The sequence below is a fragment of the Falco punctatus genome, assembly GCF_963210335.1.
Source record: "Falco punctatus genome assembly, chromosome: 3".
Taxonomy (NCBI): Eukaryota; Metazoa; Chordata; class Aves; order Falconiformes; family Falconidae; genus Falco; species Falco punctatus.
This window is the reverse complement of record NC_137582.1, coordinates 30,261,757-30,285,053: the sequence shown is the minus strand read 5'-3', so window position 1 is coordinate 30,285,053 and position 23,297 is coordinate 30,261,757. Positions and strand designations below refer to the sequence as shown.

The following is a 23,297-nucleotide window of genomic DNA, read 5'->3' as shown; positions in this document are numbered from 1 at the left end:
CTTCTCTTGTATTGTCTCAGGACAGTGTCTAGAGTAGCATTTCTCAGCTGTGTCACTGCAGGACAGCCGAATCTTAAGGTGTCATGTTGCATGCAAGCTGTCTTATTTATTTCTGTCAATTTGACAAATGTATATTGCTGTGTTTGTAGTGTCCTATACAGTTGCTTGTGGTTTCTCTGTATATTTAAAACAAATACTTATACTTACATACACCCACTTACATTGCTTTGCAATGCTTATATTCTGTTAGCATGTACTGACATTTCTATAGGGATGTTTTGTGCGAATGTGATTAGTCTATGTGTAGATTTGAAGCTGAGAACCGCATAACAGATTTGAAAGCAATGTGGGAAATGCAATAATCATATGTCCTTGATAGCTTTAACTGCCTTTGTTATTAGCCTACCTGTGCAGAGAATTATCATATTATTATTTTATAATATTGTATTAAATAATATAGTGGGTTAGAGTGAATTGCAGAAATATTTTCATTCATTACCCAGACACATTATATATACTTAAAGACCAAGATAAACATAGTGGTATTGTTACTTATGACTGTGTCTTATTTTAAGAATGTCTATGGCTAGCTGTCAGCAGGATCACTGAAACTTTCATTTTAGCAGCTGTGACAAAAGTATGATAGTTTAAAAAAGCAACTGTTGTGAAAAAAATTTCACATAGAAGTACATTGGTTGTGTTCATGTAATTGCTATAGGCATTAGCTTAAGTAAATTTAAGTAAAAGGTCATCCATAAAATTATCTGATTTTCTTAATCCACTTGAACCTTAATCTGTTTTGGTGTAATGTTCTGGAGTTGGTAAAGTTGCTTTATGAATGGAGTCTGTAATCCCAAATGGGATTACACCACCTTCTTCTGATTCAGAATTTCCTGCTGTTGCAGTATGTGTTGTTCCGAAGAAATGAGGAGTAATTCCCTCTCAGACACTCCTGTTGAGATCGCTGTCAGGGAACAGAGTTAGTGAAGTATTCTTTCACTGCTAAAGACAAGGTGTTGCTTCTGTTGTAAACTTAGTTATCTCTCAATGAGTTTACAAGCTTGTTCTAAATAATTCACTTCATCTTGAAGCTGTTTCCCAGGAGAGTGAATAGTTATTTTCTTTAAACCAATTTTTGCTTTAAGAACAAACCAACCACATGGTGGTTTTAAAGTGGTGGAACAGATGCCCTTTATGCAGCAGACAGTTGTGCTTTCACTTGGAGCCTTTTCTGTTCTTTTTTAAAAAATACTATTATTTACAAATTCCTTACTGAGAGGACAGTAATGAGTCTGCATCAGTCAGCTGCAAAGTGTGATCGTGTTTGAGCTCTGTCCTCCACAGGTGGGTTGCAGAGGGTCTGCACATGCATGAATGAACTCAAAGCAGAGTTCATTCGTGCGTTGCCTTCACTGACTGAGCATGTGTGTGTGTTTGTGCTTAGTCCTCCCTTATAAGAAAACAAAAAAGAGCAAGGAGTACTGCAATGAACATTTTTTTCCTGTTCTCATTTCAGAAAGGTTTCTACCTCCAAAGCATAGCTTTTCTTAGATTGCCTGGTTTTAAGCTATATTGTTATTGTAGCAGAGGGCTGCCACAGATTATGTACTTGTACTGCAGGGCAGCATCCCTGGAAAACATTCTGTTTGCAGTCTTTCATGCCGGGCCTGGGAGGATCATGACATTAAATTGCAGAAATATCTCCTGTGTAAATCTGAGGCTTTTACGGAGGGGCCTGCCATCTAAATTTAAGTGCTTTTGAAAGAGGGGAAGTTTTGGAATAAAGGCTGCAGTATATCTCTACTACCAAGAAAATCAGTCTGTGCTGGAAAGCAAGCACATGTTGAGTTAAGGCTTGGTAAGGAATAAAGAGAGTTGAAACATCTGAGAAGGAGAGACTAAGCTGCTCTTCAGATTTTGATCACAAGCTTTTCCAGCTTCTAAGGCATGACACTTCTGTTTTTTATAATACACACATTTATAACATTTCATGGTGTATTTGCTAAATTTAAAGGGGTTTGGTGCATTGTGGTTGGACACATGGCAATACAATGGATATGACTAATAATTTATCATGGCCCTTGTTTAATACAAAGGGGCCTTTTAGTTTTGTTACCTGAGTTTTTATTTGATTGGATGAAAAAACGTGGTTGTTTGATGAGCAGTTGATGCTTTTTGTCTTTCCATGATCTGTTTGTCCATTATTTTTAATAACTGGTGAAACGTACTAAGATGTCTCTTACGTAAAGGGAAAAATAGAGGTCTTAGTACTTGCACCCCAGTACTGTGCAACAGTTTCTTGCAATGTTACGTGCACACTTGGCAGCACAGGCTTTCACCCTCAGGGTTAATAATAGGAAAGAAACCCATTATGATCACTTTTTCAGTGCTAGAGTAGTTGTCCTGCAATGAGTGAAAGCTGAGATGATGTGTCAGGGAGATCCTTATCCCTTAGGGAGAAGAAGGTGGCAGAAGGAATGAGCATTTTTCATCTTTTTCTAGATCCCATAACTGTGAGACCTGTTTGACGTCAGCCAACCAGAGAGGGGGAAGCATGCCTTCATGATGACCAGTATGACCAGTTCTGGGCAGGGCAGAGGTGGATGGTCCAGGGTCTCCTTCAGTTTTTCCACAGTGCTGAGCTGTCATAAGTTGGACACTTCCACTTCCACCCTGTCCTAAGGGCACTCTTTACTGTACCAGTTTTTAAAGATTTCTAGGGCACTGCTCTTGTTTTTATGCTATTCCATCATTTTACCACACTGCCTGCTCGGCTCAGAGTTCTTGTCCCTCCTTGACCTTTCCATCGCAATCATAGATTTATCAGCCCTTCAGCTTCAGGTCCAGTTAGGGAACGGTCTTGCTTCTGTTATTGGTCTGATGCTGCTTGTGGACTTCTGAAGAGTTCAGATCTGAAAGCGGGTGTTTCTGGAGATACCTATACTGCTATACTCTACTGTGGCCACAAAACTTTCTTTGCAGAAAACCCATCTGGGACTTGCTACCATGTCATTTTAAATTTCAAATATCCTTATGACTAATGGAACTATAAAATGCGTTGTCACTGTTGTAGCACATAGGGGATCCAGTAATGAATTAGAGGTCCTCTGTGACAAGTACCATAGATATATAATAAAAACCAGCAATCTTTGTCTGGGAACACTTCAGTCTAAGTTTATATTTCTTCATTATGCACCCAAAAATAGGGTTAATCAAATTTCATGCCTAAGGGCTTAAACAACTGGAATATGAAAGAAATTTTCACCATTCTACAGTGCAGTAGTCCTCTTTCTCTGGAAAGTATGCACTTTGTTAAGGTTCAAGCCAAAACCTTTCAGTTAAGTATTTCTCAGAGTATCTAGTTTGATTTAGGCAGTGGTTTGAAGCCATAGGATGGATTTAGTCATCCCAGATTTATATTCAGTGACTGGAGAACAATGTTTTAGTTTTATTTGAAATGTTTCCTTCTTCCCATTCTAAATTAAACAGCCAAATTTATGACAAAATCATTAAAATGCTTAAATACTGAACTGACTTTTCTAATTCTGTATTTTCATGTAGATACATTTTCTCTTAATTTTTTTTTAATCTTTTCCAGATTGTATTGGTCAGTGGACATCTGGACAGCTGGGACGTTGGGCAGGGAGCTATGGATGATGGTGGTGGAGCATTCATATCATGGGAAGCATTATCACTCATTAAGGATCTGGGTAAATACATAATTTTAAAATATTTTTAATGCATTACATTTCCATGACATTTTGTATGTTGTCAAAACTGGATTTTCTATTTTATCCATTCCTCTGAGCACAAGTATTCATACTTAGTATAAGTATTTGCAGGTTTGTCTGTTAAAGTCCTTCTTGCATCACAGGGGTCATCCAAAAGCAACACATCAATCAGTGATCTAGAAAGTGCTTTGAGCCTGCATGGTCACCGTCATCACAGAATGAAAATTCAGTGTGAGATATACTGTCTAGGTACTGTAGAATGAAGTCAGTCTTTTTCATATTGTCTTAATGAGTTCCTCTCTATTATCATGAAGTCACAGATAGCCATAGCCTTCTGATATTGTTCTCTGCCTTTTAAGCAAACATTGTCATTCAACATGTTCCTAATTCTTTCACTGTCCTACATGTTGCTTTTACATTGGTTACTCAGTTAATCTAATTCCCAGTCCTTTACCTTGCTCTTGATGACTTCTCAAGATAATTTCATCTAAGTCCCTCTCAAGAGCCCATAAGTAGGACTGGATCTGGACAATGATCCTGCCTCTGGTCTTCTCCCTTTCATCTGCATGTGAAGGTATTCAGCAAAAATTATGCTGAACTTCACAGAAATCCAACGTACATATTCTGGTGGTTTTGGTTTTTTCCTTGAATGTTCTTCCTAAATAAGTTTATATCCTGCCTGGAGTTGTTACACCAAATATGGATAGATACATCTATACCATCAAACTGGTGTGTTCTCAGCTTTGTACTAGAGAGCTGATTTCCTGAGTGTGGTGCTTTTATCTTGCTGTGCACTTGGGCTCTGCTTTGGACTGTGACAGCTGATTTCCCTGGCAAAGTGTCGCATGCCGGTCTGAGACCGGAGTGTGGTTCTGTTTGTATGCTCGGGAACAGAATTAAGACTCAAAACGGAGTCAAGAGCCAAGGAACTTTATTTGCCCAACAATAAATCTGCGAATACAAAGGGAGAGAGAGCAAAAGATAAAGAGAGAGAAAAGAAGTAAAGAAAGAAGGAAAGAAAAGGGAAGAGTTCAGGGCAATAGCTACCACCCCGGAGCTGCGGTGTCCTGACAGTCCGATTCGTTTCCAAGTCCGGTGGGGGAACGTCCTGTCCAATCTTAGTTGGTTCCGTTTTTTATAGGGTTGTTACAAGCCGTTCTGCTCAACCACACCTCCACTTGACAATGGTGTACGTGCCCAACATCAAGGGGCCTCCAGGCACCTTGACCTCCCTGACCCCAAGTCTGGATACATGCACAGGGGCTTGGTCAAGTTTTGCAGGATCAGCCTGCCCTGTTGCTCCATGGCATCAGTCGGTTTCCTCCTTTAACAATGTATAGGTAAGTCGCTGCGGTGGCAGTGGTGTTATCTTCCTGCCTTAAATCTCTTCTCTGGCAGTAGTCATTCACAGTGGTGATTGCATGAGTTTCCTGCCATAGCAATGTCAAGATAATACATCTGCTGTGGCGATGGTGGGTCTCATCGGCCCAGTTTCCCACACAAAGGTAATCCAGGTCAGAGCAAGCACACACTTGAGTCTCATCATTATAGGGATACACTTCTGCCAAATTTAGCTTAACCATGATGACCTGTCAGATGTTGTGAGCTCATGTGTCTTGTCAAGCAACATTTGACACTGAGGGCTTACACACTGTAGTATCCTGCTACAATAGTTTTGTGGCATGCAGAGCAATGTTCTGATTCCAGCGATCACGTCTTTGAATAATCCTGGGTAATCAGCAGGGTGACAAGGTGACTGGGTTCTGGAATACAGGCTGCAGATCAGCTGGGCTCTTCTGAAGCTGATACTCTAGCACACAGGCTGTTGACACTGGACTTGCTAGTCTCCCTCCTGCAGAATTTCTGTGCAGCAGAAGTACAAGTTGAATTGAACTCCCACGCTGACAATGCTAAAGGTAAACAAAGAAGGAGAGAAAGAGGAAAAGGTGGCTTCTAGTGTGGATATGTCTGTTCTAGTAGTGCTATGGTTAAAATACCAGAGTGGAATTGCTCAGCCTGTTGCCTCCTGGTTTGCATAGACCCTATGTGTGGGATCTGAAAGGCCAATTTCTTCTGCTTTTGGGCTTCATCTGACTTGTGGGTAGAACTGGGCTGCAAACAGAGTGTTATTATGGAAGGGCATGGTCTACATATGCCCACATAGGGTGTGTTTGGTAGAAGAGATGGTCCACAAGGTAAGATGAGATAGGGCCAGTGCATGGGCAAGAGGGAGCTATGGTTGCACAGTCATCTGCCTATGTTCTCTCAACACCCAGCCTCTCAAAGTCTGGCCTGCTGTCCTGCTGTTCCCAGTCTGCCTTGGCCTAGTCTGATTTCTGGTCTCCAAACTGCAAATTCCAGTCTTACTGCTTGATCTGTAGTTTTTTGCTGGTCTTACTTCCATATGGGCTTTTGTCACTCTCTAAACTAGTTCAAAACAGACTACTTAGATTGTGAAGTTGATATCCAAGGATGCATTTCCCCCTTCGTTAGATGGAATCTATTTTTCCTCATCATTCCCTTTTTCCAGAACTGTAACCTGTGGTCAAGACGAATGCACCACATATTCATTAAAAGCTGAAATCTGCTGCTACTCCTGCTGTTAGCTCTGGCAGAGTTTAAATAATAAACTAGCTTTCCCTGCTTCCAATAAGAAGGATTTGTGCACTTGAACAATCTCAGTGTTTCTTGAAGAGCGCTTTGTAGACAGGCTCTGTTATGTGATCAGCCACTCTCATACTGCAGTGGTAAACATCAGACATCCCTGTGAATTCCTATTCCTTTGTTTTGCATTAATTGAACCTCTTACATCTCACTTTCCCACCCTCAGAATGAATGAAGTATCAGTCTGTAACCAAAACCAAGTAGTTATCTGTTGTAATTTTTAGTCTTTTAAAAGTAAACTAAAGCCTACTCCTTCTTTTAGTGTTTTTACATTTCTTTTGTAATTCTTGGAAAATTGTCTATGTTCTCTCCACCTTGAGGAAAAAAAAAATATGCTTCTGTGTTTGCTGACTCTATTCCATTCACAATAAACTGGTTTGTGTCTCTTAAGGGCAAGTTCATGGTGGCATTGTATAATTCTTATTCACTGGGTTTCCCTTCACGCATGACTGAAATGCATCACTTTCTGCTTGTTCAAATATTTGATTTCCTCTGGTAGTAGCCTGTGTGTTTGGTGTACGACCTGTGGTGAAATGCTGTTTTCTCAGCTGGGAAATGCCGGAGCCTTTGCTGAAGCCCTTTGTTCTGGCCAGCTGTTGTGTTCAGCTCTTCTTGTTATACCAGTGTTCTACAGGAACGTAAGGCTGGGAGAGGACTCGTGAGTCATTACATGTAACCTGTAGATAAGCACGGGGGATGGGGCCTTTCATAACCTGTCTGCCGTAGCAGATCAGTTAATGCAGATTTTATATTTTACGGTACACATGAAATGTGACAAAAAGGACAGCAAAGTGACAGATGTGCAGATTGTGAGAGAAATTAGTGAGTTTTATTTAAAATCAATTCCACAGATTGTCGTTTTTGAGTAAGCATTATATTTTGAACTGTGGAGATTTGGTTTAATATCCTTGTGGACCCTGATGAATTTAATCTTAGACTAGCCCACCAAATACATTTGACATGGGGATAAGTCAACTCAACTGGCTTATCTCTATGCACACGTAGAATTTTTGTACTGTGTACTGGGAGTCTTAAAGCCATGGTGCATTGTCTAGCCATAAATACTATGTCTGCATTTACCAAAGTGTAACTGATCTTACAGCCTTACAGCTATGATGATATGATCTTAAAGCTGAAGCAAGCTTCTGAAATATGAATTCTAGAATACGAAGTTTGCATTGTGTAGTGAGAAATACTGCCACTACTTCTGTCATGGTCCATTGGTTCCATGAAAGCAAGATATTACTACACTATTTAAACAGGTTTTTTCCATGCTGATCTAATAGCCCTTCATCATGGTATCACTTTGACCCTTGGATGTGGCTGGTGGACCCAAGTTACGCCTGTTAATTAAGATTTTGATAATTCCACATAGTACTTGGAGAATTACTACAGTTTAAGTAACATTCCATACTTTCAACATAATGTTCTCCTGAAACCATTTAATAGCTATTGGCTTAGGACTAAAAACATGAAATTAATTGAAAAATCATTAAAATTAGAGTTTAAAATTGTTGCATTTTATTTTAAGCAGTGCAGTTTGTTTTCTTGCCTCAAGAAAAAAATTAAACAGTTTTTGCTTTTATTTCTAAGTAAATCACTTACTTAATGTGTAAGCCTTTATATTTCCTGAATCTTCAGTGTTGGCCTTTATTTTTAATTGAACTGGCAGTTTCTGTACTGTATTTTTATCTTTTTTCTTCCTGTTTGTTTTTTTTTTTTTTTTTTTTTGTGTGTGTGTGGTTGTTTTATTTTTTGTAGAATTTCAGACACTGTAATAGTTACATGTTCCCTACGAGGACACATAACAATAGCACAATCTGAAGTAGTAGCACAATTTGAAGTCTTCAAAACTTCAAACTTTTGGTAGGATTTTTTTTTCCCATTTCACTTTCTGACCTCATGTGAATGCTGTTTCATTTTGAGAGAAAGGGAATTACATGAAAACTAGGTTGCACTGAAATATTTTTGTATTATATCGCCAAAGAGTGGAATAAAAAGATTTAATTCATATAAAATCCCCATGTATACATTTCAAAAGAGCACTACCTTAAAAACACAGGCTTTTTATAATATAAACATTAAAAAATAGATTTAAAAACTACTGTAGTTTCTGAATATGGTTTAGAGAGATAATGATTCAGTTAGCCCTGGAAAATAGAAGAGCTAAAAAGTGGAAAGTTTCAAGTTCGGCGGAATACTTTGCTTCTAATAGCGGTACTGTCTCTCTGCCCATCTTCCACAGCAGGGTGACGGGAGGGGGGCAGCTGCTGGGGGTGCGGTTCCCTCTCCACCTTTTCCAGGGAGGAAGTCCAGGCATCAAATTTAGAGCAAACACCAGCTTTTAGATGTTTACCTTTCAGCAAGGTGAATCTTACTCCAAATGGCTTTTCCACAGCCACCCTGTGCAGAAAACTCAACTCTGTCTCTTCTGAAGCAGCTGGAGCTTCACTTGTGAAACATCCCTTCCAGCAATGTACAGTTAAATGCCAGCACCAACTTGTGCACCTGTTGGTCACAGCACTGGTTGTAGACATCTCCTGACCAGAGTAAAGAGAAGTGGTTTCCTTAGTGCACCCATATCCCATTCTCTGTATCAACTATACTCTCGCAGCTGCTTGCTTTGCCGGTAACTCATTTTCAGAAAAATTCACCAACTGGTGGCCATATTGACTAATGTTATCCAAAGGAGTCTTTCCTCCCAGTTAACGCTGAAGTTTAATGAAGCACAAAGGAAAGAAAACCAGGGTTTTTTCCCCGGAACCCTTGAAGCTTATACATGCTGATGATCAGCAAGATCTGTGGTGAACTGCTTTATGGCTTATGTGGTTAAAAAATGAAAAACTGAAGGTGTTTCCGCAGAAGTTGTTTATGAGAAGAAAGACTAAAGTCTCATCTGGTCCTTGTTCTTTGTTCCTTTTTCTGGAAATGAAGATGTCTTTAGAGGCATTTATGGGCTGGTATGAACTGGTAAACTCCCTTTCATTCAGTGGAGCCAGGGCTGTTGCAATTAGCTGAGGATTTCTGATGCTTAAGAAATTACCATTCATAACTGCAGGCAGCGTGTCCGAGGCAGTAAGCTTGTGCAATGTGCAGCTTGCCTGCAGCTGTGTCTGGCAGCTGCTGCCCTCCCCAGCCCTCTGCAGTCTTTAACCTTTTGATCAATTTTAACTAAATTTGATAGAGGCATAGAAATATTTAGAATATGAAGTTCTGATATGTTCTTTGCAAATGGGTGATTGAGGAGAGATGGGCAAGTGCATTGATGTCCCGGCTGAGGGAGAGGCAGGAAGGAACTCAGCTTTTATCCTTTCCCTATGATGACAAATGCTGGTTAATCAGCACGCATGTAGCTTTGGTGTAAGCACTGGAGCCTCTTTCTTTTTAATCTGTTTGCAGTCTCTATGTGATCGGTAGCAAATATTGCTCCAGTAGTAGTGAGAATGTTGTCTGGGTTAATTCAGAGATCATGGGAAGGCACTAGGGGTGTTTTAGGGGGGAAGGGCTGAGGGGTTCCCATCTTTAAGCTGAGGAAACCTATAGGGTGTTGCATGAGCTGTGAAGCGGTGTGAGGACATTTGGAAGCTGTAGAAGAGACAGCACTCAAGCAAACTGAACCAGCTGTGTTGCTAATTACAGTATAGAAACCTCAAACTCAACTTGTTTTCAGGTTGCATTTACAGTTCTCAAATTTTACTTTTATTAGCTTGTGTGCAAAAAAGGGCATCTCTGGAGATGGCTGACGCCATTTGCCTCAGCATTTTCGTGTTTGTTGGGTTAATACTCTACTGGAATTTGAAACACAGTTCCTCTTGTCCCCATGTCACGTGAGATTTACAAAAGAATCTGCCTTTCCAGGTGAGGTGAAAGACTAGTTAAGCAGCTACTAAAAAAAAAATAATCACCATAAAATTACCCAGAATTTATTTTGATGCAATATTTTGCCTTTAGTTGGCTAAACAAGTTGGACAGACAGCCTGTGGGACTCAATCCAGCTCTGGATGTTGGTTGCCAGTTTCTGTGAAGGTGGTATTTGTGTTCCTCTCCCACCATTTCAAGCCTGCGGCTGCTACCATGCTGGCCTTGCTCAGGACTAATAACTTGTCTATAGTATATTTGAGCAAGAAGTAGGCAGCATGTAACCAGTGATTTCAGAGCTTTAGTCAGTGCTGTCTCTTTGCTCCTAATCCAGCTGTGTTCCTGCATCGCTTGGCTGAGGGGCATTTCCCAGCCGAGGCCACAGGCACTCTGCCCTTCTCCCACCCTGGGGAGCACCCTGCCAAAGCTACCTCATGCTCCAGTGCTAGAAACATGGGACTTTTATCCTTAAAGGGAGCTTGAGGGAACTGAATAATGACAATAATAGAGAATGCTCTTTAGAAGGTGGTTGTATGGCAGTGTTGGCTTTCTAGGCATAATATTTTAAGCCTTCTAACTTGCAGCCCATTGGAGTTAGAGATGCAGTCGATTTTGATGGATAAATTTCACTGCTTTCTTCTGAAAAACTTTAGATATGATAATTGTTGGGTTGAGTCTCTTAATTAAAACAGCTGGAGCCAATTTTTTTTTTCTGTTGAGAAGAGAAGTTGATAGGGGCTGCTACTTGAAACTACAGTCTAGTTCATTTTCAGAGTCTCATCTTGTCTAGCACAGGAGAAATCAAACAGTCAACAGGTCCTTTGTTCACATCCCAGGTTTCTTTCAGCAACATTTACCCGCAAGCTTGCTCTCCTTGTCCAGAAATGTGTTTTCTACCTTTCCCTGGCTGTGTCTGGGTCTTGCTTGCCTCATCGCTAGTCAGCTCTTGGTGCCCTGCCAAGCCCAGAGGTGCACACATGTCCTCCAGCTACTGCCCGGTCTGTGTGTTTACAGGGTGCATCTTCTGAAGAAGCCCAGTGGCAGTGCTGTGAATTGGCCGAATCACAAACTTACCCTCTTTCTCTAGAACAGCTTGAACCACAGCAGTGTGAGGCATCGCCAGTTATTGCTATCTGAACTCCTGCCTGTGTTGAAGTAGTCAGCGTAGACTTCAGGGAAGGCTGCACTCCAAAGACCACTATAATGATGGATTGTGGTACTGAGTAAATGTTTCCCTGCATTTGCTGTTGTCTTGTTCACTGAGCTCATGTGCAGTCATGTCTGCATTCCACATTAGACCAGGAAGTCTCCTGCTCGGACTGTGCCTCCAAGTGCTTCTGGGAACCCTGGTTCTTCCATGTGAAAAAATATTTGCTATGGGGAGCTGCCAGAGCCAGTGAATACCAGGAGTCAAGTAGATGAACAGGGCACACTTTCCTCTTCTGCACTCAGGGCAGGATGCCTGTTGCCGTTGCTGTTGGAGCAGCCTGATGAAGGAAGGATGACTGTTGACAAAGCCTAATCCCAGCCATCACACCTTTTACATGGCTTTCCTACATTCCTAGAAGATGACCTGTAAGCACATGAGAAAGAGAGAAATGTGTGGTGATAGGTGCCATGCATAGTTCCCCCTCTTCTCTTTGCCACTGTTACGGGGTATGGAGTTTCATGGGTCAGCTTTCCTATAGGTGTAGACATGGATCTGGCACAACCAAATTTCTGTTTCATAGGACAAAGGCACAGAAAACTACAGAAATGTTTTTAAAGCAATGCACATAAGAATTTTAAGGTACTACCTGAAGTACATTTTATGTAACTCATAAGGAGTTGATTAGACAGTTTTTTCCCTTAAAACTTATTTAAAAATGAAATTTTAACTCTCATCTGAATTATTCCTGTGACTAATGTGACTGGAAAACCATAAGACAGATTTTTATGCAGTTCACTGTAGTCTTTGTATGAAGTTACATTTCTCAAGTCCAAATTCACTGGCTAATATATGAGGACTAAAGATATGTTTTATTAAAAAAATGATCACTGGAGCCATTCCTTTTCTGCTAGTTTAATTGAAGTCATATAACTGAAATTTTAACCTACTTGCCAAAAAATTTGTTAAACATTTTTCTGAATTTCCTCTAGCTATGGTGGTGTAGTTGTTTGCTGTGCAGGACATATGTTGTGAAACACAGTTAAATGACTGCTTTTGCTGTAGGGTTGGGGCTTTTTTAATTAAACATGGCTGATATTAACTTCTTATTCTTACATTCTTTCCACTTCCCCAAAGTTGCATATTTTATTCTGACCTTCACCTTTTGCAAATCTATTAAATCTACTTGGTATGAAATATCTGCATATGCTGTTACACTACAACTGCATTTATTGCTTCAGTTCAACATTTGGTTGAATGCATATTTGGCAAATAATTAAATCTTCAATTTCCACACTAGCTTGCCGTAGCAGAGGGGTGACTGCAGACATACAAAGTTGTTAATCTGGCAGTAAATTTAGGCATACGGCCCTCCATAACAATGTTGCTCTGTGTCCTGTGGACTGCTGCTTCTCTGCAAGCTTTAATTTACCCAGGAAATTCAAGATAAAATATGTGCTTTGTCTATCTGTAAAAATCTTAAAAACCTGGTGACAGAGGCTATGGTGTTTTCTTTTTAAAACCTGTAATGTGGCTGACATGGTGAAATGCTGAAATCCTTCCCAGATGAAGTCAGGGCCATCTTGTCTATACTGTCGGGGGTTTTAAGGTGTATCTTTTCAAGATGGAGACACAAGTATGGCTGGTGCATTTTCTGACTCATCAGCTCTAAGGACAGTCAGATTTGGGATTTCTCTGATACAAAGAGTGGGGCAGCAGAGGCAGAAGACAGAGCCACCACCCAGTAAGATCAAACTATGGTTGATGCTTATAATGCCAAAGAGTTGGGGAGCGGGGACCTGCGGGGCCTTTTCTGCTCCACAATTTGATGAGATCTCTAAATACGTTTAAGGAAGGAGGTGTTTCTAAAGAGGGATAAGGTGCATTTTAAGGGCGGACAATGTCCTTTTCCTTTTGTGGGACTTTGGACAACATGGCAACAGGATTATAGCAGGGCAGGGGGTGGAGGAGTCCTCTGCTGACTTGGTACTTTGCTGTTTTAGACACATAAGTAGCAGGTTTTCTTTTTTTATTTTGTAGACATGACTTGTATTGACTTCATGACACTGCAGTAACTGGTTCTTTGTTTAAAACCCCATGCGCAGAAGAGCACATTTGTCAGTTTTTCTCATCTGAGCGTGTCCCTGATCTATGCTGCCGGGTGGCAATGATGTGTCCCCCAGAGAAACCCTTACTCTGGCAGCGTTGCCACCTGGCTGGATTGCAGCCCATTCCACCAGGCTCTGGGCTTGGCTTCCCTCTTCTCCTCCCATCTCCCCAGCCAAAAGGCTTAATCCACATTATTTTTAGTTACTAGACTTGCAAATCATTCACAGCTTTTGTTACTTTGCTTTGCAAATCATTCCCCTTCGGTCTTGTATACCCAGCTTCTTCCTGGACATTTCCTCATGGATATTCCATTGCCTAAATCTACCTAAAACCTCTCATGTTTCCCACCTCTGCTCTTCTGTAAATTTTCCCTTCCTATTCTGTCATAATCTCATCAGCCTCCCTAAAAAACAGGAAAAAAAGTTTGCTTGGATGCATCTCAGTGTGTCGCTGCACTGCCATTGACGCCGGTGGCCTGCCGCTGGAGCTCTGCAAGCCCCAATCCTTCCCAAGCCCAGCTCAGGCCTTGCTGTTCCCCTGTGTCCTCTTTGCAAGGACCTGTCCACAAAGCTGCTCATGCTCTGTGGCTGTGGCAGTGTCGTCTCCCCTTACCACCCAAAGCTTGGCTCTGGGCATGCTGCCAGCCTCAGGTGAGGTCAAGCTGCAGTGCCCAGCATGGCTCCTGCCTGCGCTTTCATTTCCTGCTCTCCAGCCCCTGACCTGCCCATTTTCTGTCTTTTTTCCTGTGATGCCACGTCTCTACTCCAGGAGACCTCATTTCTCTACTCCAGACCTTCATGACTCGCTTCGTCCTTAGTGCTGCAAACAACCCCTATCAACAGAGAAAAATCAAGGTGATGGCATTGCATTAGACTATTTTAAGAAGAAAGCAAAGACAGTTTCTCAAGCAAAAAGCTGTTTCCCATGTCTAATTTGAACTTCACTACAGAATTAGAAATATACTGTAGCCAGGGTTTAATTAATATTAAAAGGTTTTTTTGAGGTGTGCTTTGCCTTACTTCTTGAAGCTTACAGCTTTAATAGCCTTAGATTTTCTCTGTTAAATCATTATTTTTCACTCAAATAAAAAACCATCTCTTCTTAAGTAAGTGACTAACTAGACAGACACTTTTCTGCACAAGTAGTGAAATTAGTTGTCTGAATAGAGGATTGTATTTCTAATAGCATGAAAAGCTAAAATCCTGCTGGTTTAGAATGGAGGCTTCTTCTTGGTCAAAGGTCTGGACATCTTTGATTAATTGCATTACTACTGTCATTCTATAAATTGCATTTTATTGCTATATGTGTATTCTTTGAAATTAGCCAGAGAAACAGGGTGCTAGGGGTGTCTAGAACAGTGCTTGCCCATGCCACAGAGTACATAAATTAGGTAATAGTTGCTTGAAATGAAAGCAAATTGTACTACTGTGTTTGATGATAAATTCTTTTCTTCTTCTGCAAAATGTGGAATACTAACTTTATTTTTATTTTATGCTGTGGCAGAGGTTTTAAAAATTCCAGGCATTTTATGAGAAATGCTTGCATGATAGAAATAGCTCATCTAATGTCACCCAGTAAATCCCCTATGTCTAATAAACTGCAAACCTGAAAAAGGTAGGGAGTGTATTAGAAATTTAATGATTTTCAGCATCATCATCATGTATCTTATCACTTTCTGTATAAATACCCTTTTGCAGAAATTTCAGGCCACAGGGTAATAATGCAGAAAAATGTCTAGCTTACAATGTTAAATGCAGCAGTGGAGAAGACTTGAGAATGATATATCTGTATATAACTCTCCAGTAGCTACTGAAGCAAATAAATCAGTATTACAGAGTAAGTGATCATAGAATAGTTTGAGTTGGAAGGGACCATTAAAGGTCATCTAGTCCAACACCACCTGCAATGAACAAGAACAGCTTCAACTAGATCAGGTTGCTCAGAGCCCCATCCAGCCTGACTTTGAATGTTTCCAGGGATGGGACATCTACCACCCCTCTGGGCAACCTGTTCCAGTGTTTCACCACCCTCACCGTAAAAAAATTCTTTCTTATGCCCTCCTTTAATTTAAAACCATTACCCCTTGTCCTGTTGCAACAAGCCGTACTAAAAAGTTTGTCTCCTTTCTTATAAGCCCCCTTTAAGAACTGGGTCTCCCTGAAGCCTTCTCTTCTTCATTTTGAACAACCCCAATTGTCTCAGCCTTTTCTCATAGGAGAGGTGTTCCATCCCTCTGATCATTTTTGTGGCCCTCTTCTAGACGCTTCCCATCAGGTCCATGTCTTTGCTGTGCTGAGGACCCCAAAGCTGAAGGCAGTGCTCCAGGTGGGGTCTCACCAGAGCCGAGGGGCAGAATCGCCTCCCTCAACTGGTAGTGCAACTTATTCTGTGTTAATGCTTATTTCAAGGCTTTGCTGGGCCATCTGTGCAGGGTCTTGGGAAGGTGAAGCTGGCAAAGCTCTAAGAAACCTCATGATTTTCACAGTTTCGGAGTGCATGGTGGGGGTCTGCAGTAATTTTCCTTTTTATTGGGTACAGATTAGCTTTAGCCCCATCTTTGCACTGCTAAGGAGCTTTTCCTCTCTTCAGCTAATGCAACTTCTTATGAATGTTCTTAAAGATCAGGAGGGGTGGGAAATAAATGCAGCTTTCAGACTGAAGGAATAGAAATAGACTTTAGAAATTAAAACCAAGAAGATAGTATTTTACCACTGATTGCACTATAAATGCAAGTTAAAATACTTTATCTGTTAATCTACTTAGAACCATTTGCGGTTTGTTTATATGCCTCATGTAAGCTGAACAGCTACGTGGTTTGCTTGTGGCTGATCCCACTGCCTTGTCTTGAAGGGGAGAGAATCCTTTTTCACAAAGATGGAATTTTTTTAAATTTTCAAGACCTGATCAGTCTTATAACAGCATCATGACTTCTCTTGAAGAAGTCTTATTAGCCATCTGCTAGCTGTCTTCTTAGGAAATACTGTGTCTTTGTATTTAATCCTCTCCATCAGTAAGAATTTATGTTTATAAAGTGGGAAAATATTTACTGAAGGAAATTTAGTATTTACACAACTGATCTCTATTTTGATTAAAAAGGGTCACAATTCAAGTCCCCCTCCTGGCTTATGTGCTGTCTTGAGGGTAAAGCAGGTTTATTTTTTTTACATTACATGTGACAGATGAGCATAACTTGTCTGTGCTTGTAGCAAGCCATACATTTCACTTTCACTGTGTGGGAATGTCTCAAATCTATCAAGCATGAGCAAAACATGTAGGACATAAAATTCTTTTGTAGCATCCTATTAAGTGTCTTTTCACAAGGAGATCATCCACATGTGTAAAAAGTGTGTGGATCTAATACGCATCATGTCTAGAAAGTATTGATTTTAGATTTTTATAAAATGTGTATATATGAATATATTTTTATATGTGTATATATGAATATATATGTGCATGTGTGTGTGTAATACCATATTAGTTGCTGACAGTTATCTTTTACATACATTATGGAAGAAAAGCTTTTGATAAAATACTTCATTGTAGTTGAGGTTGAAGTCAAACTGATTACTTAATACCACTTAGTTACAATTTTTTTGTTCTCAGGCATTTGGTATTTTGGCTAATCTAGGCTTGCTGCTGGCATCTGCAAGTGTGAGTGCTCTGTGACAATTTAAAAGAAACACAGAATAGAGTTAGTAAGAGCAGCATCTTAGTATGACTGAACTGTGTGGTACCCAAGGACAACAAAAAGACTAGTAGCTACTACAGCACAGAGGGAGTATAATACATCGAGTGTCCTGTGGTACTCACTACACACATTTCCTTAGTCAGAGATCAACCATATCAATGTTTTTGTTTCATTCTCTATCTTAGAAGTCTAGGCACCCTTTAGTATTTTTTATGCTTAGGATAAAGTATAACCATGTGGAGGCTGATCAATAAAACGTGCCTTTGTGGTGAACTATGGTTATGTTTCCCAGCTAAGAGTAAGGTAGTCAGGGAAAAAAAGCTACTTCATTTTTCTAAAACATTGGAGATTTGTAAGCTAATCTGTAGCTGCAGCTGAATCTATGGTTGGTTTTGGTTTAGTTATGTGAGCTTAGAAAGAACAATTTATTTGAGTACCACCTATCACCTTTTTGGTGTTATCCTCCTGTAATAGAGCTGCTATTCTCTTTACTGAGATGCAGGGGTAGGATGGAGGCTGGGATTACAGTGGTTTTGAGCAGGTACTGAGCTCTGCAAGTTTCATTTGAGTTACATCATCTCAGATCCCAGTGACCCAGGGAGGACATGGTAGTATTCCTGCACTGATGCATCAGTGAATGCCAGTATAACCTGCTGCACATTGCCAAAATGATCTGCATAAATGGTCTGGATAAAATTCTTTCTTTCTTCTGATACCTTTTTTCCTAGACTATGTGATATGTCATTTATATAGGTAGAAAGGAAAGAGACACTATTTTATTTGTGAAAGTTTTCCTTCATTGTAAAATTTTCTACCTACCTCTCTACACAGTACAGCCATCACAGAACATGGTTTTCTGGTCTGAGTGCTATTTTATCATGCCTTTTCAATATGTATTTGGGCTGTGATCTACAAGACTTCTGATTTTGTGAAGCTGATACCTTGCTTAGGAACTGGTAGTTTGTAAGAAGCAAGCCAAAATAGTAAACTTAATGAAAAAAAAAATACCATAACTTAAGTATAGTACTTCATATATTTTAATAACAGTGTGTATTGAGAATATTCTTAGCAATTTTACTTGTGAATATTGGATTAGTCTGATATTCTTTGATCAGAATAGCTGTGTTTCTAATAACAGGCAGATAAATACTTATCACTTTCAGATTAAGGTAATGAGGAAATTAAATTTTCCTCTGTAGACTTTGTTTTGTATTTAAAATAACTGCCTCCATAGCTTATATATATATATATATATATATATATTTTCTTTTTTTTTTTAGCTTGTCCCTTGAATTTCAGTAGAACACACAAGTGATTTCTGTCAGCAGTGAGAGAAATCTGTGAGACTGGAAGAACCAATACAGCACCTCTGGGACTGGAAAGAGCGAAGCTTAGCAGGGTTTTTTTATTTCCCAAGCTTTAATGGGCAGATGCAATGATGGGCTGGGAGGGGGCCACAAGAATCTCAAACTTCTCCGCCAGTGAGCTGAGACCAACTCAAGCTCCTGCAGAGCACGAGAGATCAGCGGGGGTTACAGCCTGTCTGAGCTGAACCCGATGTCCCTGATCGCTGACCTGAGTCCCCCTTAGGGAAGTAGTGGCAGACTAAATCACCTTGATTTTTGCCTGGGAGGAGGCAGGAGATGCTGCTCCCCTGTCTCAAGCATCTCCTACCAAAGCTCCTTTCGCAGCCTTGGTGTGGTGGGCTGGAGACTGGGCTTCAGTACTTTGTAGTTGGTGGTATGACAAACGCCTCTATTTATGCTTAAACCGCAGTGCCATTGGAGCATTCTACAGGACCAGCTGCTCTGTGCTTTACACCCAGCACCTTTTCTTCTTTAGATCCACCTCTTCTAACCAAAGTACTGGTTATTTTGGGTCTAAAATCTTCCTAACATTAACCCAATTGCTATTTTCTTATCTTAATTTTACCTCGTTGGCCAGCTGGCTAATTTGAAAAGCAAAGGAGGCTAATCCTGTACTGTCATGATTTAGGAGAAGAGCAGGGCATCTACTGGGATGTGTGTGGGATGGTTGTTTTTAAAGTGATGAGGTTTGACAACCTTTCTGGTTACAGCCAGCAAATCAACATTTAGAAAATACGCCTTTAAACCACTTGTTTGCACTTCCTTCATTATGAAATACTGGGAATTCCAAGGTGTTTTCTTCAGTTTTTGAGTACTCCTTGTATATGCTGCCTTCAGTTATGAGGATTGCTAGTGTATAGTTTCAGGAAAGAAATCTTCAGTTGATTTACATTGTGTGGAGAGAAAACAAAAATGAAGGTCAAGTCTATTTGTAAACTTCATCCATTTCAGCTAGGAAATTAAATAAGTTTGGACAGTGATACTGATATTATTTCTCCTCAGCACAGAATAGTGTGTGGTAATTTATGCTTTATCACTTGTGATAGTCTCCTCACTGGTTTTTCTTTTATTTTTTTTAATAGTTTTGGGGGCTTTATTTGTGCTTGAATATAATTAGCATTACGCTGCACAGAGAACACTATTTGTTCTTGATCTGTTTGCTCTTCCATGCTGTCAGGTTTGATGTCTCAAATGTATTTGTTTATGAATAGAGTCAATCAAATAAATAAAGGGTAACAACTTCTATCTGTTCAGTTTTGCTGTGGCAGAAACAGTTTCAAAATTTATCTAAGAACTTATCTTTCTTACTCAGCTACCATAGCAAAATAGAAAACGGCCTTGCGTTTGCCGTATTTTAAAAGTCATGCTTTCAGCAGTTGATTGTATTTCAGATTCCTAAGTACAGATTGTTGCTTTTCATTTCTCTGATAAAAAACAAAATAATATTGCAGGGCCCCTCAGTTCTTGAAATGGGTAAACATTTCTCAGAAAAATCCAGCAGCTCATTTTCAATTAATTGTAATAAATTAACCATGACAAAGCAATTCTAATTTTCATGAAAATTTGATTTGGATCTGCTGAAGGTGGATGCGCATTACTTACTGCAGACCACCAGAATGTCAGTTAGCATATGTCTCAGAAATCTATCAAGGTAGCTATTTTATGTTGTGTGGTTTTCAGACACCTACAGTATGTCCCTGAAATGTGCTTCTACTGTGCCACTGCAACTGGTAGCAGTACCACAACAGCCCACTTCTTCCTCACATGGTCTCTCTCCCTGAAATGGGTTGCGTTTGGTGAAGGTAGAGATGAATGAATGGAAAACCCAGGCTTTTCACCTACTTGAGGGCAGAGACCAAAGCAAAAAATGCTCAAATACATGGGTATTTAATACTAAAAACAGTATTTAAAATTATGTTTTAGGACTTCGGCCAAAAAGGACTCTGCGCTTGGTGCTATGGACAGCAGAAGAGCAAGGAGGAATAGGTGCTGAGCAATACTATCAGTTGCACAAGGTAAATGATGTCTTCAGATTATTTTCTTGACAGCACTTTTCTCCCTTGTCTCGAGACTTGCATATGATTTTTGTCAAAATGTTCGGCTTAATAACTAACTGAAAATAGTGATTCCAATTCTGCCTGAAAGTGTATTTTCTGCTTTTAATCATAAATGTAAACTTAATTTTACGTTTAACAGAAAGTGATGCGACCACAAATATACATGTTCTGCTTGACCTAAGATATTCTGTCACAAAACTGTTCTGAAGCAGATATTTCATGATGATACCTGCCATAGCTTTCAAACATAGCTAACTTTCTGAGAATGAATGATGAATGGTCCACATTTGTTTGCAATATAAGTAAATTTTGTTTGCCTTATATATTTCTGCTTAGTTGTTTTTTCCCATAATATATTACAATGTAAAATATAAAATGATACGGAGAAAAATCTTTGCTATCTTACCTTAATAGTGTGTAATCTAAAATGCTCTTTGCCAATCATCAATGTTATGGGTTCTGGAACATTTTAAATGGTTGATTTCTGATGATCCAAGGAACACACAAACTCTGACTGGTTATCAAGATAAAAATATTGTGTATTGTCACATCCATCTCTCCTGCTGACTGCCTTTTTAAAGTACATCATGACATCAAGGGTAGTTGCATAAAACTATTTTATGGAATATGTGTGTGGGGTTTTTTCCCCCCAAAATTATGCTGTATCTGTATAACTAAGTTAAAGTAGCTATCTTTTGTTCTTTCCCCTGATTTAGTAGTGTTACTCTCAGCAATGGTTAATATATCCAAGGCAGAGACAAGATGAATGCAAATGTGTTTAGGAAGTGACTTGCTGTACAGTAGTATGAAAGCAGACTTGCAAGCCATTCCTAAGAGTATGTTTTTAATGGTAAGCAGCCTATCAGAACAAATAAATGGAAATTTCATTTTTAATTAAATTCATTGTGCTGAAAAAACTAAATCAATTTGCATCTGCAATAGAATTGTGAGAGATAGCCTTACAGTGGTTATGGTTTGCTGTCTAAATGATGAACAGTCATTTCCCACCAACTTCCCGCTTACTAAGCAGTGTATTTAACTACCCATATATACGGTAGTCCCTCCTTATTTTCTCCAAAGTATAGAGATAGCTCAGCTCTCTCATGTGGAAGAGGTACCTAAGGGATTGCCTTCTCAGCTTCAGGGAGGTGACATGTTGCAGTTTAGTATATAATGAGTCATCTGGATTTACCACTGGCACTCTGCTGTTCAGCAGGATTAAACTAGAATGAAATGCTCTGGATTATATAGCACAGGAACGAGATGCTTCTCATGTACAGTTCATTTTGGAGGAGCTGGAGGGGTGCTCTGTGCCTAATGCACACCACTCATGAGAAATGTATCATCTTCTCCGTAGATTTCCATGTTGGATAATAAGGTCCGTTCTATGGTAGTGTTGTCAGCAACACATGAAATTGTCTCATGCACATCTCATCTTTTGCCAAAGTGTCTGCATTTTACTGTTGTCTCTAGGATTTATATTCTGAATTAATATAAAAAAGCAGGCTTAAGGATCAAATAGGGAAATATAAAGCAGGCTGGGTGTTGTTTGAAAGGTATTTGGTTACTTTGCTTTTAAAAAAATTGACACAAAGGTGCTGCTCAATTGTTGCTCTACTGGTGTGATTCCATCTGGATGGTGTGCTCCACAAAGAAAGCCCAGTCTAACTTAACAGTTTGCAATTTACATGGAGAATTTAAGCAGAAATGACATCCGTCTGTTGTTTGTTGTTCTTCTTTCCCCCCTGCCATGTGATCTGGCATAATTATAAATTGATACAACTATAGGACACCTCATTACTCATAATAACAAAATAAAGCAGATTAATACTGTACATTATATTTAGCATGAAAAATAGCTTAACCTTTTAATGATTTACTTGTGCAAATTTCTGGCAATTAGGATAGTATGGCAGAAACATTGCTTGCTGATGGTAATGAGTACAAGTTAAATAAAACCGGTATTTAAAGATGCCTTGTTAAATGAAAGATGGCTTGTATGACTCATCTACATACCTGGGCTTATGACTTTAGTTCACTACAAACAAGTAGAAATACAAATGCAGTAATTCGGCACAGGCAGACATGGATTTCCTTGACATTGTAAATTACCTCCTTATGTCAGTAGAAATGTGGCAAGGGAGAAGGAATGAAGACAATATAGTACTGGACAAGTACAAATACTTTTCCTTTTGTAGCTTATTTATTATTTCTTTCAATTTAATTTTAGGTCTTTCTTCCTCATCTGTCATTGCAGGTTGCCACTGCTAGAAAGTGGATAAGTTACTGCAGAAATAACTGAGATAGCAGCAGCATAGTGACTTTACTGTGGTGCCAATAATTAACTCACACCCCTGCGTAATAGCATTATTTATATCACATAAGTCTTTCTATAAAGCCCAGTATTACAGTTTCTGATTATTAAAACTAGCAATAGGGTATATTGGCTGTTCAGAGCTTTATGAGAATGTAAGAGCTGCCATATTGGGTTGACCAAAAGCTCAGTCTGGCACTATTGTCTCCCATTTCTGATAGCATCTAGTAAATAGATGCTTAGGAAAAGCATATTTGCACAGCTACAGTCACAATAAGGTCAGACACATAGATTACACAACCATGCTTTCATTTTGTCTAGTATTTTTCTAGAGAGCATCTCATGGTCCTCACAATACGATT

At 39.6% G+C, this 23,297-nt stretch overlaps 1 protein-coding gene across 3 annotated transcripts in view; it reads left to right on the top strand.

The window, feature by feature from the left end:
• The window catches only part of CPQ (carboxypeptidase Q), a 179,675-nt gene that overhangs the window by 104,874 nt on the left and 51,504 nt on the right, over positions 1-23,297 (top strand). For all 3 annotated transcript variants that reach the window (XM_080378496.1, XM_080378495.1, XM_080378494.1), the window contains 2 exons: positions 3,599-3,710; positions 20,488-20,579. In XM_080378496.1, coding sequence (XP_080234622.1) covers positions 3,599-3,710; positions 20,488-20,579 — 204 coding nt within the window. The remainder of the gene's footprint in view (positions 1-3,598; positions 3,711-20,487; positions 20,580-23,297) is intronic.